The following is an 18,527-nucleotide window of genomic DNA, read 5'->3' as shown; positions in this document are numbered from 1 at the left end:
CACAAAAAATAACCATATTCATCTTTACCTTAAGGTCTTGCTTGTGGCTAGAGCTGGTATAATTTTTTTCAGTGCTTCAATCTGAATATTACATTTACTTAAATGTATTTCTTCTGTCTCTCTGCAGGATTGGAGGATAAAAGACAACACAGAGCAGTCCAGAGGACTGAGAGGAACACCAGAAAAGTCAACTTTGTTTGATCCAATACATTGTGACATAAGAAATGTATTTCTGCTCTCATAAAGAAAGTAGAGTACATTTAGAAGTTCTCTCTTGTCTGCTATGGATTTGTCAAGACTTTTTTCTTCTGTAGTTTTCTTCTGGATCCAGGTGATGACATCTCTCGCAGCCTGAGTAGACAATTCTCCCACATGAGACTTTAACATGGATCTAGTAGAAGAGTCTGAGAGACCGCAGAGGAAACGGACAAATATTTCAGCACGGCCGTCTTTGTAAGATTCAGCCTTATCAAGTGCTTCTTGTAATCCGTCAGGATTATAGCTAATAAAATGAACTAAGCAGCAAAAACTCCTGAAGAGTAAGATGTAGGAAGGTGAAATCCACATCAGGAGGTTGACCGGATTCCATCATGAAACATGAAAAGAGACGCTTATCATTTCTCACACTGAATGAATCCAGATGACGCTTATCAAATACAATTATGTGATTCATGACTCCGTGTTCTGCCATCCACCCAATAGATGTCAGTAGTTCCCGGACAGTGTGACCACCATCTTTATTCTGGTTGTGGTTGGCCAGAAGGTTGGAGACAAAAGTCACAAAGAGTTGTGTCACTGTTTTGGGCAACGATGCCATCAGCTGGTCAGTGTTTGTTGGTTGGGCTCTGAAGCACATTGATAACACTGTACAGACGATCCAGCAGTATGATGGGATATAACAGAAAGTGTACAGCGTGTCATTCTCTTTCACATGATGAAAAGCCTTTTCTGACAACTCCTTATTTCCAAAGAAATGTCTAAAATAGATTTGTCTGTTTCCGGGGAGAAATCCCATGATTTCAGCAATTCTCTGAAAAACACCAGTATCAACTGATGCCAGTCTTGCTGGGCGGCTGGTTATCAGTACAGAGCAACCCTTAAGAAGATTCTGCCTTACCAAATTAGACACAATAGTGCTGAAATCTCTCCTCCATTTTGGATTGGTGCACAGTATGCTTGATCTGAAATCTATTTGGAGAACACTTTCATCTAAGCCATCAAATAGAAACAGAAGATTCTCTGGATGTTGTAAAATATTGCCAATCTGACTCCCCAGATATGGATATTTCTGAACAATCATCTCCTCGAAGCTGACCTCTCCAAGTTTATTAAGGTCCCGGAATCGGAAGAAGAAGACAAAAGCAAATCTCTGGTAGAGTTTTCCAGTCACCCAGTCAAAGACAAACTTCTGCATCAGTGTTGTCTTCCCTATTCCTGGAACACCACTCACCATTACTGCATGTGGTACACATTGTGAGTGGTGGTTCCAGCGGAACAGCTTGTTGGGGGAAATGTGTTGCAGTCCAGTTTGTGTTTCCTTCAAGAGTTTCTCAAGTTTTACTCCAGTCTGTATTAGCTCATTTTGTTGACGCTGCCTGAACTGATCAGTGGAGACTACAACCAAGTTCACATAACGCTCATTGATGAGGAATATTTGTGGCTCCATGGTAGTTCCTGGGGGTTTATGCTCCTCTAGAGTCTGAGTCTTCTCCATCAGATGTTGTTTGTGCTTTTCCTGAAGATCTGGGAATATATTTGAAAATATTTTAATTTTAGCAAGAGACTTTTTTACAGACATGCCCCCATATACTGAAAACCCAGAAGTCATTTTAGAAGAATAAATGAAGGTCCCCAGGATGGAGAGTCAGAAGGACTTGCAACCTGACCCAGAAGTGCTGCCTCTCTCTTTCATATGAGCCAGAAGTGAGCAGCAATTTCAAGTAATAATTGGGTGTTTGCCTTTAGTGACTGGGCAAACTAAATAGGATGTTCACCCACCAAAGCAAACCTCTGGTTGGAGCTAGAAGTCATTCATTTAGTAGCAGTATTACTATTACTACTAAATAACAACCTCCTGCTGCGGGGGCTACATGTTTCTTTGGTTGCTAGAACACAAGTGGCCACTTGCACCCTAGCAACTGAGGATATTCTGTGGACCAGTCCTTATTGTTAGCTGGACCCAGTGGCTATACAATCAATTGATGTTATGGCACACAATAATAAACTATAACACTGTTCAAAAAAAAAAGAAGACATATTGGATTCCCTAAAAATTCATACCACCTGCCTAACTGAAAACCTTTGATAAAAATTTGGATCAAACATGGGGTTGATACTCTTCCTTAGACATTAGCATATTTGGTCAATGATATCACCCAGGGTCCCCTGTGGTGTCACTGACCAAATATGGTCTCGGCTGGAAAATGTTATTCACAGTGAGGAGTTTGTTGGTAGTTGACATATCGGCATGTTTTTTTTTGGACGGGTTAACCACTTAACGCCCGCTGCACGCCTATTTACGTCCACAGAATGGCACGTACAGGCAGATGGGCGTATATATACGTCCCTGCCTTCTAGCGGGTCGGGGGTCCGATCGCGACCCCCTCCGCTGCGTGCGGCGGGCGGCTTACCTCGGGGAGCGATCCGGGACGACGGCGCGGCTATTCGTTTATAGCCGCTCCGTCGCGATCGCTCCCCGGAGCTGAAGAACGGGGAGAGCCGTATGTAAACACGGCTTCCCCTGTGCTTCACTGTGGCGGCTGCATCGATCGAGTGATCCCTTTTATAGGGAGACTCGATCGATGACGTCAGTCCTACAGCCACACCCCCCTACAGTTGTAAAAAAATGTGTCAAAATTGTCCGAAGTGTCCGCCATAATGTCGCAGTCACGAAAAAAATCGCTGATCGCCGCCAATAGTAGTAAAAAAATTTTTTTTTATAAAAATGCAATAAAACTATCCCCTATTTTGTAAACGCTATAAATTTTGCGCAAACCAATTGATAAACACTTATTGCGATTTATTTTACCAAAAATAGGTAGAAGAATACGTATCGGCCTAAACTGAGGAATTTTTTTTTTTATATATGTTTTTGGGGGAGGTCTTACCATGTAATGTGCTGTCTTCTCTCCGCCACTCTCTCCCTGCCCGTCAGGACTCCCCAGTGTGAACTGCTTGTAAAATCCTATAATCCACTCTATTACAGTATTATATAATTTACAATGTGTGTGTACTTCTGTAATATAACTATGCCAAATACCTCTTTTACCTTGAGCTCTCTTTCCCGCAATTATATTACAGAAACACACACATTATACATTATAAACTGCTGTAATAGAATAGATTATAGGATTTTAAAGCATTTTAAACTAGGGCTTATTTTCGGGGTAGGGCTTATATTGCAGCCTTCCTAGAAAATAACACTAGGTCTTATTTTCAGGGTAGGTCTTATTTTCGGGGAAACAGGGTATACAACAGATCTCGATTGCCACAAGTTTTGATAAGTTTGAGAGACTCAAAACACATGAATCCTATTGAATCTTTACCACACCATTGGCCACCAGTACCATACTACTTAAAAATTTGGATCTGGCGAAACCCGAAGCATTTGAGTGCAATCATCTCCATAGAAAGAACTGCATGGGGACAGATGTATTCTTCACATGTGAGCACCCCAGATTGCGTTCTGCTTTTGGTGTTTCCGGTAACCTCACCAAATTTCAGTTCATGTAATTAGCTTCTCCTTTATGGTCTAATCTGTCTATTACTACATTTTCACTAACCATACTACACTAGAATCATCATGTAATGCATTAGAAAAACTGTATACTTTCAGGTAATATTAACACTCACAAATTGTACAATATAGTATATGCTGCAGATGCTGGTGCTGTTTTCTGCCTTTTACCATTTTAAAATTACTAATATTTTTAGCAAATACCTCCATTGCACATTCAGCCCCCCCCCGAACCACACCAGGCCACATGCCCTCGAAATGGGGAGGATGTCCCCATTTTGATGGGGAAAAGGGCCTCATCCCCAAAACCCTTGCCTGGTGGTTGTGGGGGTCTGTGGGTGGGGGTCTTATCAGAATCTGGAAGCCCCCTTTAACAAAGGGGACCACCAGATCCCACGCCCCCCTATGTGAATTGGTAAAGAGTACATAGTACCCCTACCATTTCACCAAAAAAAGTGTCAAAATGTTAAAAACAACAGGAGACGGCTTGGGACAATCTCCAGCAATGATCTCCAGCGAGGATACGCCGCACACGATCCTGCCTCCACCGGAGGCACCCGACGAATGAAGCACCGCCAGCCTGACAGCTCTTATATAGCTGATAGCGGGGCCAGAGACGCAAGGGGAATCGCTGGGGTTACCCAGTGATGCAATGGGAATCCTGCGTTGCGTCAGAGGGGGACGGGTCACCCTTGTTAGTGGCATTTTTTCTTTCTTTGTGCTTTTGCATGGGAATACCTACTGGAAGAGTGGAAATAAACATTTAAAGAACCAGGAGTCTGGCTGATACCAAAGGTACAGTTTATGAAGCGCTTCTGACCTCCATTTTAGTTGGGGTCACAAAATAAGGTGAGAAAATACACATAGGGGTCTTTGGTGGTGGACACACTGTTGGTCCATTTATGGTGAAGAGTTTGGTGCTTTTTGGATTATCAAGAAGATTTGGATTTTTATTGCACTAGAACTGAAGTGGTATATGGGAATTTGCTATAGAGTGGACACATATTCATATTTATGCTGCTGCACTTTAACCACTTAAGACCTGGACCATTATGCAGGTTAAGGACCTTGCCCCTTTTTGCGATTCGGCACTGCGCCGCTTTAACTGACAATTGCGCGGTCGTACGACGTGGCTCTCATACAAAATTGGCATCCCTTTTTCCCCACAAATAGAGCTTTCTTTTAGTGGCATTTGATCACCTCTGCGATTTTTATTTTTTGCGCTATAAACAAAAATAGAGCAACAATTTTGAAAAAACATGCAATATTTTTTACTTTTTGCTATAATAAATATCCCCCAAATATATATCTAAAAAAAAAATTCTCAGTTTAGGCCGATACGTATTCTTCTACCTATTTTTGGTAGATAAGCGTTTATCGATTGTTTTGCGCAAAGTTTATAGCGTTTACAAAATAGGGGATAGTTTTATTGCATTTTTATTAATATTTTTTTTTTACTACTAATGGCGGCGATCAGCGATTTTTTTTTCGTGACTGCGACATTATGGCGGACACATCGGACAATTTTTACAAATTTTTGGGACCATTGTCATTTTCACAGCAAAAAGTGCTATAAAAATGCACTGTTTACTGTGAAAATGACAATTGCAGTTTAGAAGTTAACCACTAGGGGCACTGTAGGGGTTAAGTGTGACCTCATATGTGTTTCTAACTGTAGGGGGGCAGGGCTGGACGTGTGATGTCAGTGATCGTCTTTCCCTATATCAGGGAATAGAGATGTCCCAAACTATTCGCCGGCGAATAGTTCCCGGCGAACATAGCTTGTTTGCGTTTGCCGCGCCGGGCGAACATATGCGATGTTCGGTCCGCCCCCTATTCGTCATCATTGAGCAAACTTTGACCCTGTACCTCACAGTCAGCAGACACATTCCAGCCAATCAGCAGCATACCCTCCCTCCCAGACCCTCCTACCTCCTGGACAGCATCCATTTTAGATTCATTCGGAAGCTGCAGTCTTAGTGAGAGGAGGGACAGTTAGCTGCTGCTGATTTAATAGGGAAATCGATAGCTAGGCCAGTGTATTCAGTGTCCACTCCAGTCCTGAAAGACTCATCTGATCTCTGCTGTAAGGACAGCGTCCTGACAGCACCCCAAAAAAACCTTTTTAGGGCTAGTACATCAGTCTGCTTTTTTTTCCCTCTGTAATCTAATTGCAGTTGCCTGCCAGCGTGTGTGTCTGTCTCACAGCGTATACTGTGCCCACTTGCCCAGTGCCACCACTCATATCTGGTGTCACAGTAGATTACATAAAAAAAAAAAAAAAAAACTATTTTGACTGTAATAGAATAGCAGTTAGTTGTCTGCAAGTGAGGACAAGGAACGGGACATGGCTATCTTGGTATCCAACCTTGTGCAAATGGGGAGTTTGCGGTTGTGCAAATGGACTGTTTGCGGTTGTTTGTGGTGCATTAAATGGGGAGTTTGGTCTGTCAGAGTTTGGTCTGTCACTGTGAAGCGGGCGTAACCCTTACACTACCTGATCGATACAACATCATACCAGATGTTTTAAAGCACGTTATTCCAAACAATTTAGGAATGTTAGGTGATTTATGCCCTTTATGGATTAAAACCAGACTCTGCGTCAACTACGTAATTTTCCATGGGAGTTTTGCCATGGATCCCCCTCCGGCATGCCACAGTCCAGGTGTTAGTCCCCTTGAAACAACTTTTCCATCACTATTGTGGCCAGAAAGAGTCCCTGTGGGTTTTAAAATTTGCCTGCCTATTGAAGTCTATGGCGGTTCGCCCGTTCGCGAACATTTGCGGAAATTCGCGTTCGCCGTTTCCAAACGGAAAATTTTATGTTCGCGACATCACTATCAGGGAACAGACGGTCACTGACACTGCCACAATGAAGAACAGGGTAGGTGTTTACACACACCTCTCCACCTCTCCCCGTTCTTCAGCTCCGGTGGCCGTTCGCGGGATACCCGCGGCGATCGGGTCCGCGGGTCCCGCGGGCGCGCTCACGGAGCTTCAGACCGGGTTGCGAGTGCTTATATCGAAGGTAAATGGGTGCTTAAGTGTTTAAAACACCTTTATTAGAATTAGGAAATTTAAGGCCAACAATCAGGGGACCACTAGGAAAGACAAACAAGTATTTACAACAAACAAGTATTTGCATCTGCGTTAAAATAAAAAAAAAAAAAATTAGGATTTAATAGTAACTTTTTTGTGTTGTATTAGTGAATGTCACTTTAGAAGTTTGACAACTCTGGCTATAGTTTTTCACAATGAGCAGTTTTGTGGCTGGCACTGGATTTCAGCAGAGTTACAAACAAATGGACGCTGTTTAAAGTGGAATTTCAGGCTAGAAAAAAGCTTAGAACTGTTCCCACCCACAGGGATCTCCAAACTACGGCCCTCCAGCTGTTGCGGAACTACAAGTCCCATGAGGCATTGTAAAACTCTAATGCCTCGTACACACAACCATTTTTCTCAGCAGGAAAAAAAACTTTTTTTCCCGACGTGATTCCTTTCCAGCCTGACTTGCATACAGGGCCGGCCTTAGGCCTTTAGGCGCCCTGTGCGAGAAATCTTTACAGCGCCCCCTAGTGACCACGCCCCTCAGTAACCACGCCCCTTGGTAACCACACCCCTCTCTCCAATACCGGCTCCATTTAAAGCCTTCCATTCCGTTAAGTTCCCAACAAAAAGATTACAAGCTATGATAAAAATACAACTTTTATTCACACGCTATAATAACGCCACATATACTGTATATCACACGGTATAATAACGCCACATATAAAGTAAATCACACGCTATAATAACGCCACATATAAAGTAAATCACACGCTATAATAACGCCACATATAAAGTAAATCACACGCTATAATAACGCCACATATAAAGTAAATCACACGCTATAATAACGCCACATATAAAGTAAATCACACGCTATAATAACGCCACATATAAAGTAAATCACACGCTATAATAACTCAACATATACTGTATATCACACTCTATAATAACGCCACATATAAAGTAAATCGCACGCTATAATAACGCCACATATAAAGTAAATCACATGGTATAATACCACTACCTGTAAATTTACTATCAAATATCAAACATAATTACAATAAAGTATTTTTTAACTTTTGCATTTACAGTTCCTTTAAGAAACACCCTATTTAAAAAAGAAAATACAAAACAGACATTAAGCAGTACACTGCACTTATAAAAAAAGAATTTACTTACAGAAAAAAGTTTTTACATCCGCTGCCTGCTTCTGTGGATTTTTGCCCTCCTTTTTCTTTTCAGTGCGCATTGCATATGAGCTCCTCATAGCAAGGCAAGGACAGCCGCCATGCCGTCTTTCCGGCAGAATCCGCCTGTGGCCTGCCAGGTGTACCTTGAGCATTTGGCAACCGGGGCGGATTCTATATCTGCCCCCCCCCCCCCCATAAAATGTAAAAACACCCCACTGTGCCCCCTGCATCCTTCAATATCTCTGTCACTACTGTGTACCCTCTCTCCACAACTGCACCAATGGACCTCTCTACATTACACAGCACCCTGCACCTCTGGACCCCTTTACATTACACAGCACCCTGCACCTCTGGACCCCTTTACATTACACAGCACCTCTGGGACCCTTTACACTACACAGCACCCTGCACCTCTGGACCCCTTTACATTACACAGCACCCTGCATCTCTGGACCCCTTTACATTACACAGCACTCTGCACCTCTGGACCCCTTTACACTACACAGCAGTCTGCACCCCTTTACACTACACAGCACCTTGCACTACTGGGCCCCTTACATTACACAGCACCCTGCACCTCTGGACCCCTTTACACTACACAGCACCTTGCACCACTGGGTCCCTTACATTACATAGCACCCTGCACCTCTGGGCCCCTTTACATTACACAGCACCCTGCACACCTTTACATTACACAGCCCTGAACACCTATATGTAACACAGACACCCCCCTAACAGTTCTGGACCCCCTGCATGTTACGCAGACCCCCGTACAGTGCATACCCCCTCCCCCTAAAATACAGATCTCTCCTTACAATACAGAACCCCCTCTACAATACAGATTTACCCCTACAATACAGAACCCCCCCCCTACAATAGACCACCCCTACAGTGCAGACCCCCCAACAGTAAAGAACACCCCCCCCCCCTTACAATAGACCACTCCTACAGTGCAGACCCCCCTACAATAAAGAACCCCCCCACATTACAGAACACCCCCTACAATAAAGAACCCCCCCACAATACAGAAAACACCCCCCCCCTACAATACAGATCAACCCCTACAGTGCAGCAGACCCCCCCCAACAATAAAGAACCCCCCCCCCACAATACAGAAAACAACCCCCCACCCACAATACAGATCACACCCTACAGTGCAGACCCCCCTAAAATACAGACGACCCCCCCTTCAGCCCTGTAAAGCAAGCAGGCTCAGATAACCTGCTTGCCGCGTGCTGCACACACAGTACAGGCAAGGGGGAGGAGGCTTCACTGCTCGGCTGCGTGACTGAGACAGTCACAGGCAGCCGAGACTCAGACCCGCGGAGCTGCCGAAGGAGAATCACTGCGGCCAGGTCACGGGTGTGCCGACGGCTCGCTGGGATGCGGCTTGCACGGCACCCCCCCCTGCAAAGCCAGGCACCCGGCACCACGCCATGCCACCCGGAAAGGTCCTCTTTAGTCGCGGGGGCGCCGGCCTGACACCCCCAGTGTGCGGCACGCCCCCCGCCCACTACTTAATACGCGGGCGAATTAAAAAATCTTTGCGGTCGCCAGGCGCCCATGTTGCTATGGCACCCTGAGCGATCGCACTGTCCGCACACCGCAAAGGCCGGCCCTGCTTGCATACACACGTTCATGCAAAAAAACTTCCGACCAAAGCGTGGTTACGTACAACACGTACAACGTGACTATAAAGGGGAAGTTCCTTTCAAATGGCACCACCCTTTGGGCTGCATACTTGATTCTGAGCATGCATGTTTATTTCCCTTCAGAAAAGCATACACACGACCGTTTTTCGTGATGAGAAAAAGACTGACGGGAACACAACGAGAAAAAAGAGAGCTGGTTTCATTTTTTTTGTGGGCAGTTTTTTCGTCGAGAAAACTGCTGGGGAGCATACACATGACCGTTTTTCACGACCAATATAAAAAAAATGGCAGTTTTCTCATTGTGAAAACTGGTTGTGTGTACAAGGCATGACATTTACAGATATAACTAGGCATGATGGGAATTGTAGTTCCTGAAGAACTGAAGGGCCATAGTTTGGAGACCTTTGATCTACACTGACTACCCTGTAGATGGAAGATGCAAATACTTACCTATTTTCAGAGTGCTCCGGTTATGTGATCTCCCAAGGCTTCCATGAAAAGGACAAACTGGTCTGTCCTAAAAGTCTTGATGGAGAAAAATAGGGATTTCAAATCCCCCAACCACTAAACTGGCAGGGAGGGTGCTGACATATTTCCCTCCCATACCCCCCCCCCCCCAATTACACCCGTTGCCCATTTGAATACTACTTTGACAGTATATGACTTTGACCCGTTTTTGAAGTACTGTTTTCAGGGTAATGCGGCGTCATGCATGATGTGATGTTTCAGGGTTACATTACTCTGCGCAACACATCAGGCGTCATACCGCAGGATGGATGAATGTAATTTATTTGTATGCTTGGAACTGTATTGTTATGTAGTGTATTTATGCGCTGCGTCGTAGTATACATTTTCAATCAACAATAACCTTTCTAGGACATTTATTCCATTACATAACTGTAGCACCCAATAGTGTGTGCTAGTTAGTATTGTAGTTTCTTAGAGTAGGGAAATTTATTTTTAGCTCAGGGCTAAGCCTAAGCTGTGAATCTGGGTCAGGGTTCAGTGAGTTAGGCTGGATGACTCATCCTGGCAGCTCTTCTAGTGCCTCTCCCTGTTTTCTGGGGCATAGAATATTTATGAGGACCTCGGTCAATCCCTAGTAAAAAGGGCTGGCAGGGGGCAGGCCACCTCATAAATAGGGTGACCACATTTCCAAACTACCATTCAGGGACACCCTCCCTTCCCAAAAATCAGTTTGTGTTGTAACGAATCACAGCACAGTGATTGGACACAAGAGGCGCGATTTACAATTTCCCCAATCACAAGCAGGGGGCGGGATTGTGTTTCTCCAGGCATTCCCAGCCAGGACAAGTACTGTCAGTGAGTAAAGCGGTGATGTGGTGGCCTTTTTGGGGGCATCAGATTGGCCCGGGGGGTGGCTGTGTCAGTTTCATTCTGGGACACTGTATTGTCCTGGAATAAATGTGCCCGGGACAAACCTGCAAAATGCGGGACTGTCCCGGGTAATCCGGGACACGTGGTCATCCTACTCATAAATAGGCATGGGTCATGCCAGCAGGAGCAGTTGGGTGAAAGATGGAGAGCTGAGGAGGCTGTCGGTGGCCCTTGAGTGTGCCCCCCAGTCTGGGGGGGCTTGGTTGCCTGTTTGAACCGCAGGATTGCATTAGTGAGGGCGAGGCTTGACTGGACACATTTAGCGGGATTCACGTAGATCGGCGCATCTTTGTGCCAGCGTAGCGCATCTCATACGCGCTATCCTGCGCTCTGTTCGAGCAATTTAGTTCATTCCTGGAATGGGTGGTCAGGGAAGTATCGGGGGTTAGTTCCATCAACCACTACCTAGATGACTTCCTGTGCGTGGGACCGGCCGGATCCAGGACGTGTGCGGTACTATTGGGGACACTGGAGCACATGGCTGACTGCTTTGGGGTCCCGTTGGCCCCGGACAAGACAGAGGGGCCGAGGACGATGATTACCTTTTTGGGGATCACGATAGACTCGGCTGCCATGGAGTGCCGTTTGCCGGAGGGCAAAGTGGATGCGCTGAAGGAAGAAGTCAGAGGTATGTTGTCGTCGCAGAAAGTAACACTGCGAGCTCTCCAATCCTTGCTGGGCAAGCTCAATTTTGCCTGTCGCATTATACCCATGGACAGGGCCTTTTGTCGACGGCTGTCGGCCAGCACGGCAGGGGTGCGTTCACCGCACCATTTTATCCGTTTGGGTAAAATGCACAGGCGGGATTTACGGGTGTGGCTCAGCTTTCTGGAGTCCTTTAATGGTAGGGCCATGTGGATGGCGGGGCCGGTTAGCAATTATGACATGGAGTTATTTACTGACGCAGCGGGTTCCACGGGTTTTGGAGCCTTTTTCCAAGGACAATGGTGTGCGGGCGCTTGGCCGCCGAGTTGGGTACAGGCGGGTTTCACAAAAAACCTGGTGCTCCTGGAATTGTTTCCGGTGGTGCTGGCGGTGGAACTGTGGGGCGAGTCCTTTCGGGATCGAAAGGTTCGTTTCCACGTAGACAACATGGGAGTTGTTCAGGTGCTTAACAAAATGTCTGCGTCATCACCACCGGTGGTGAGTATGCTTCAGAGGCTAACTTTACGTTGCATGCAATTGAATATATTTATTTATGCAGTGCACATCCCCGGGGTTGAAAACGTCATCGCTGATGCGTTGTCTCATTTTCAGTGGGACAGGTTTCGGGAGTTGGTGCCGGAGGCGGAGAAAAAAGGACTCACCTGTCCCGACGGGCTGTGAAAAATTGCCTTGGAGTAGCGCAGGGGTGGATTCGCAGGTCGGTGAGTGAGACGACGTGGGCCGCCTACAGCAAGGTCTGGCAGGAGTGGGAGGATGTTGTCCGCGATACTGGGGTCGACGTCAAGGGTCCGGATGGAAGGTTACTGATGTTATACTTTGTGGCGAGGTTAATGGAGGGAGGGGTCTCGGTTTCGGGCCTGAATAAGAAAGTGGCGGAATTGGCATTTTTATTAAAATGGCAAGGCCTACCGGATTTCACTAAAGAATTTTGGGTGAGACAGGCATTGAAGGGGTATAGGCGGGGAAAAACCAACAAGGACGCCAGACGGCCAGTGTCGTTTGGGGTGCTGAAGGGTTTGTTCGAGTGTTTGCCGGAGGTCTGCGCCTCGGCCTATGAAGTCGCATTATTTCGTGCGGCATTTGCGTTAGCCTTCTTTGGGGCTTTCCGGATAGGGGAATTGGTTAGCGCTTCCAAGAAGATACAGGGAGGGATCTGGAGGAACGAGGTAAGTTGCGAGAGTGATAGGGTGGCACTATGGCTGAGAAAATCCAAGACGGATCAAAAGGGGAAAGGGAAGAGGGTCATGGTCTTTGGGGTACCGGGGTCGCCGGTTTGTCCGGTGGGGGCGATAAGTAGTTTTCTGGAAAATCGCCCGGAGGTTGGGCAGTCCTTCCTGATACACGCAGATGGGTCCCCTTTATCCAAGTTTCAATTCACGGCGGTATTTCTCTCTGGTTTGAGGGTTTTGGGCCTGGCGGACAGGGAATATTCAGCCCACTCGTTTAGGATCGGAGCAGCTACAGAGGCAGCCAGGAATGGTTTAGATGATGAGTCAGTGAAAAAAATAGGGAGATGGGAGTCTAATAGGTTTCGTATCTATGTACGCCCTCATTTGTTAGTCCAGCTGTAAGAAAAGGGGGAACTTTAAGGGGGGGGGGGGGATTGATAACTGTGTGGTGTTGTGAAGCCTATTAGTTGGGGCGGCTAGGTTACGCTGGAGAATTTTCTTTTTGTTTTACAGGTTCGGAGCCGGCATTGATATGGATCATGGGGCACTCATACGTGTATTGGGGGGCAAAGAGGGCCGAGGCCAGACCGGGAGGTAGACAGCTGGGGTTTCCTAGGGAGGAGGCTAGGATTCGCTGGATAGGGGTGCGTGGGATGCTTTGGAGCAGGCTCGTGCCCGAGGTGCATAAATATGCGTGGTTGGACAGACCGCCCGATGTCTTGGTTTTGCACGTGGGCGGGAACGACCTCGGCCTGAAGTCCATGTTAGACCTGACTAAGGACATAAAGTTTGATGTCCTCAGGCTGCGCATGGCATTTCCGGAGATGGTAGTTGTATGGTCTGACATGGTGTCTCGTACGTCGTGGCGCCTTGCCAGATCTTGGGGGGGCATCAACAGGGCCAGGAGAAAGGTAAACAGGGACATTGGGAGGTTCATGGAGAGGAATGGGGGGTTGGTCATTCGGCACATGGAGCTATAGGAGGGGACGTGGCGGTATTTGCGCAGGGATGGGGTGCATTTGACAGATGTAGGAATAGACATGTGGGTGCTAGGGCTGCAGGACGGGATTCAGAGGGCCCTTAGGGTGTGGAGGGTCGCCCAACTGTAAAGGTGTTTACAGTGGTGCGCTGTGGCGGGTGTCGGTCGTGTTGCAGGAGGAGGAAATACCAGGAAAACATGGTCAGGACTTGTCGTTGGTATGGGTCCTGAGGTTTGGGATTACAGCAAGCGGAGGCTTAGCTGGAAGTAATGGAAATGGGGCACTGCGGTCAAGTTTGTCTTTGAGTCAGTATGTCGGCTTGAGGCCTGTTATCGGAAGAAAAAGGCCGCAGTGCAGGAATGGTACAAAAAGTTCTAATAAAGTTTTCCTCCATTATTGATCACACCCTGGGTTATGGAAATCTGTTTTTTGAGTATGTTAAACGTTTATAATTTTAAATAAAGGAGGCTGCTACGGCCATGTTTACTCCACACCCTCGGTCTGGTCTAAGTTACTTTGTAAGGTATAGCAATGTGTGTAAGGGGTAAAATCTGAGATGACATAGATTATACAACAGTCAAGAAAAGCCCGGAGCCAAAGAATAAAGAATGCCATAGGCGGAGGGCGGGCATGACGGGGGTTAAGCAGGAAAGGAAAGAGAGAGGGCAGGGGATTGGCAGTGGGAATAGGGGAGGGGTAGGGCAGGGCAGTATAAAAAGGAAGAGCCCGCCCACAGCTGTAACACTGCCCCTAGTGAATTTCCCACCCACCCTTCCCTAAGTTTGATGAAATTTGGGTTTTGGTTTGGGGGTGTTTTTTCTTTGTCTTTCCTATCTATCCAGATTATGACGTTTGCCTGTGTCGTGGCAGTGGCGGGTGTCGGTCGTGTTGCAGGAGGAGGAAATACCAGGAAAACACGGTCAGGACTTGTCGTTGGTATGGGTCCTGAGGTTTGGGATTACAGCAAGCGGAGGCTAAGCTGGAAGTAATGGAAATGGGGCACTGCGGTCAAGTTTGTCTTTGAGTCAGTAAGTCGGCTTGAGGCCTGTTATCGGAAGAAGAAGGCCGCAGTGCAGGAATGGTACAAAAAGTTCTAATAAAGTTTTCCTCCATTATTGATCACACCCTGGGTTATGGAAATCTGGTTTTTGAGTATGTTAAACGTTTATAATTTTAAATAAAGGAGGCTGCTACGGCCATGTTTACTCCACACCCTCGGTCTGGTCTAAGTTACTTTGTAAGGTATAGCAATGTGTGTAAGGGGTAAAATCTGAGATGACATAGATTATACAACAGTCATGAGTTGTTTTCTTTGGCTACACACTTATTATGCGTTTTTGGACTTTAAAGACTTTATGATTCACTACTCGGATATGAATTCCTTTTTCATTTAGTGCAACATATTTGGTGTCCTGTATTTTTGTCGTGTACAATATCTCACAATTAATGTTGCAACTTTTTAGATTAATTTATTGTTACACAAGCGCAATATTGCTCACACATTTTGGATTAATACCAAGTAACAGACTGCATTCTAGCTAAACAAAGCATTTTGAAATATAACCACATAGTCAAAAAGCTACATACATTTGTTTCTGCTCCCACAACCTTTAACAATAAGGTGAAAGGTGAGTATCAGTTAAACCTGTATATAATCTATATATTTTATTTACCTTTCAGCTCTGGAGTCAGTGAATGTCCATACTCATCCAGTAGAATCTGATCCACCAGACCTTCACCTATAGAAAAAAGTAATAACATAATTCAACCTGAAACTGATCTTTCACATGCACAAAGCCACACATTATTCCTTTCTCTGCCACAGTTTTTTGGACATCTGTTGAAAAATTGTTTTAGGCCTGAAGATTACATAAAACCCTCAAACATATTATATTTTCTAAAAGCAGACACCCTAGAGAATAAAATAGCGGTAGTTTCAGTTTTTTATGTCACACAGTATTAGCGTAACAGTTGATTAAACATATCATTTCAGTAAAAATTATCTCCATACAGGTTGTCAGTTTAGAGTTAATCATGAATAATGGGCATAGAGTTATTGATCTCTCTCTAGTGTAAGTGGCAATAAATAATGAGCTAGATTCACCAAGGCTTTATACATCGGCGTATCTATTGATACGGCGCGTAAGTTAGAAGATGCGCCGTCGTATCTATGCGTACTATTCAGGGAGCTAGATACGCCTGAATTTCAGCTTCCTCCGATCGACATAAGTGTTAGTACGCCGTCGTATCTAGGGTGCATATTTACGCTGGCCGCTAGGGGCGCTTCCGTAGATTTACGCATAGAATATGTAAATGAGCTAGATACGCCGATTCACGAATGTACTTGCGCCCGCTACGCCGTTTACGTAAGGCTTACGTCCGGCGTAACGTTACCCCTGCTATATGAGGCGCAGTCAATGTTAAGGTATGGACGTCGGAACAGCCGTCAAATTTTACGTTGTTTACGTAAGTGGTACGTGAATGGGGCTGTGCGTAGGTTACGTTCACGTCGAAAGCATTGCGCCGACGTTTCTTAGGAAGTATATGTGACGTGATTCTGAGCATGCGCGCGCATGCGCCGTACGAACGGCAATTCATTTACATTGGGTTACGGCTAATTTAAATAAAGCACGCCCCCTACCTATTTTGAATTAGGCGGGCTTACGCCGGGCTAATTACACTACGCCGGCGCAACGTACGGCGCGGGATCTTTCAGAATACTTTTCTGGGCTCCCTGATTTACGTCGGCGTAGCGCACATGAGATGCGCTATGCGGGCCAAAAGGTACACCGCTGTACCTGAATCTAGCTCAATATGTGTAGCACAATTTAAGTTTTTGAACATAGGCACCCCTGATGTGTACATTTACACGTTCATGTATGTGGGGGCGGGGGCACTCAAACATTTTGTGTATGTGAGGATGGGGGGGGGGGTTTTAAGTGCATGGGTGTAACTTTAATTTCATACACTCGAATCGGTGACGAATAGGTGACAAAATATGGTAACGCGTTCTCTTCAAAAAAAGACCCCTGATGTCTTATCTGCCCACCAATAAAACAAATAGAATGCAGATTGTATTGCACTGTTTTCTACTTAAAAAACTGTGAATAGCCAGTTGTTAAGGAGCAGGCAGCCTTCCAATCCTTAACAACCAATGAGTCATCAGCTGTCAGCTGTATGTAAAAAAAAAAGAACTGACAGCAAAGAAAAAAATAATAAAAAAAAAGGCATGGAGGCCAGGATTTTTTATTTCTTTGTCTGCATTTACAGTACTACCTCTTTAAGCAATTGGAGAAACAATTTTTTTCTATTAGTACATATGATCACAATCTGACCACTGTAAGCACCAATGTCAGTAGAACTAAAAGCCCAAACAACAAATGTAGCTTTGCCAAACAAAAACATAAATATTCAAATACATAAACCAGAGTGCTATTATGAGGTGAAGATAGAAGATAAAAAGCCAATGAAATAATCTCACACCTCTTCCTTTGTCACAATGTGGTAAAACACAAAAGATGATCTTTAAAAGGGTAAATTTGCCCAACAATGTGAACGTCTCTCCACCACTGTGCCATACAAATAGGCTTAACAGAGAGTCATGACCCCCATTAATGAGCGGTCACAATGCGCAAAGATATTATAGCCATCTTGGAAAATGACTTCCACTATGTATCCCTTCAAAGAGGAGCTCCAGACTACTTCGGAAAAAATAAATAAATCAGCAGCTACAAATACTGGGCCAGATTCACAAAAGAGATACGACGGCGTATCTCCTGATACGCCGTCGTATCTCTGTGATCCGCCTGTCGTAACTATGCGGCTGATTCATAGAATCAGTTACGCATAGATAGCCCTAAGATCTGACAGGTGTAATTGACTTACACCGTCGGATCTTAGGATTCAATTCCAGGCCGGCCGCTAGGTGGCGATTCCATTGCGGTCGGTGTAGAATATGCAAATGACTAGTTACGACGATTTACGAACATACGATTTACCCGTCGCTCTAAATTTACGTTGTTTCCGTCGAGATACGCCGCGTAAAACTAAGGATGCCCTCTAGGTGGCCTAGCCAATGTTAAGTATGGCTGTCGTTCCCGCGTCGAAATTTTAAAATTCACGTTGTTTGCGTAAGTCGTCCGTGAATGGCGCTGGACGCCATTTACGTTAACGTCGAAACCAATGACGTCCTTGCGACGTCATTTAGCGCAATGCACGTCGGGTAATTTGACGGACGGAGCATGCGCAGTACGTTCGGCGCGGGAACACGCCTAATTTAAATGGTGCCCGCCCCATTTGAATTAGGCGGGCTTGCGCCGAGCGGATTTACGTTACACCGCCGCAAGTTTACAGGTAAGAGCTTTGTGAATCAGGCACTTACGCTGTAAACCTGCGGCGGTGTAACATAAATGGGATACGTTACGCCGCCACAGCGTAACGTATTTGGACCTGAATCTGGCCCACTGACTTTTAATATTAGGGCACTTACCTGGAATTGAGCGGTATTCTCACCCGAGCTGATTTTTCAATCGGGTGCTGCCACCACCATCTCTGCTAAGGAAAACCAGCAGGGAAGCCTTGCGGTTTCACAGCTAGCTCCCTACTGTGCATGCGCAAAGCACGCTGCGCTCTGAGAATGGGCCGGCTGCGGGGTAAGGAGGACAGGGGGTAGAACTTCCATCTCCGTT

At 45.7% G+C, this 18,527-nt stretch overlaps 1 protein-coding gene across 1 annotated transcript in view; it reads right to left on the bottom strand.

Annotated features, from left to right (window-relative positions):
• The window catches only part of LOC120936217 (NACHT, LRR and PYD domains-containing protein 3-like), a 102,503-nt gene that overhangs the window by 67,611 nt on the left and 16,365 nt on the right, over positions 1-18,527 (bottom strand). The window contains 3 exon segments of the mRNA XM_040348410.1: positions 29-523; positions 525-1,743; positions 15,513-15,578. Coding sequence (XP_040204344.1) covers positions 29-523; positions 525-1,743; positions 15,513-15,578 — 1,780 coding nt within the window.

Source organism: Rana temporaria, chromosome 4, assembly GCF_905171775.1.
Source record: "Rana temporaria chromosome 4, aRanTem1.1, whole genome shotgun sequence".
Lineage (NCBI taxonomy): Eukaryota > Metazoa > Chordata > Amphibia > Anura > Ranidae > Rana > Rana temporaria.
This window is presented reverse-complemented; position numbering and strand designations above follow the sequence as displayed.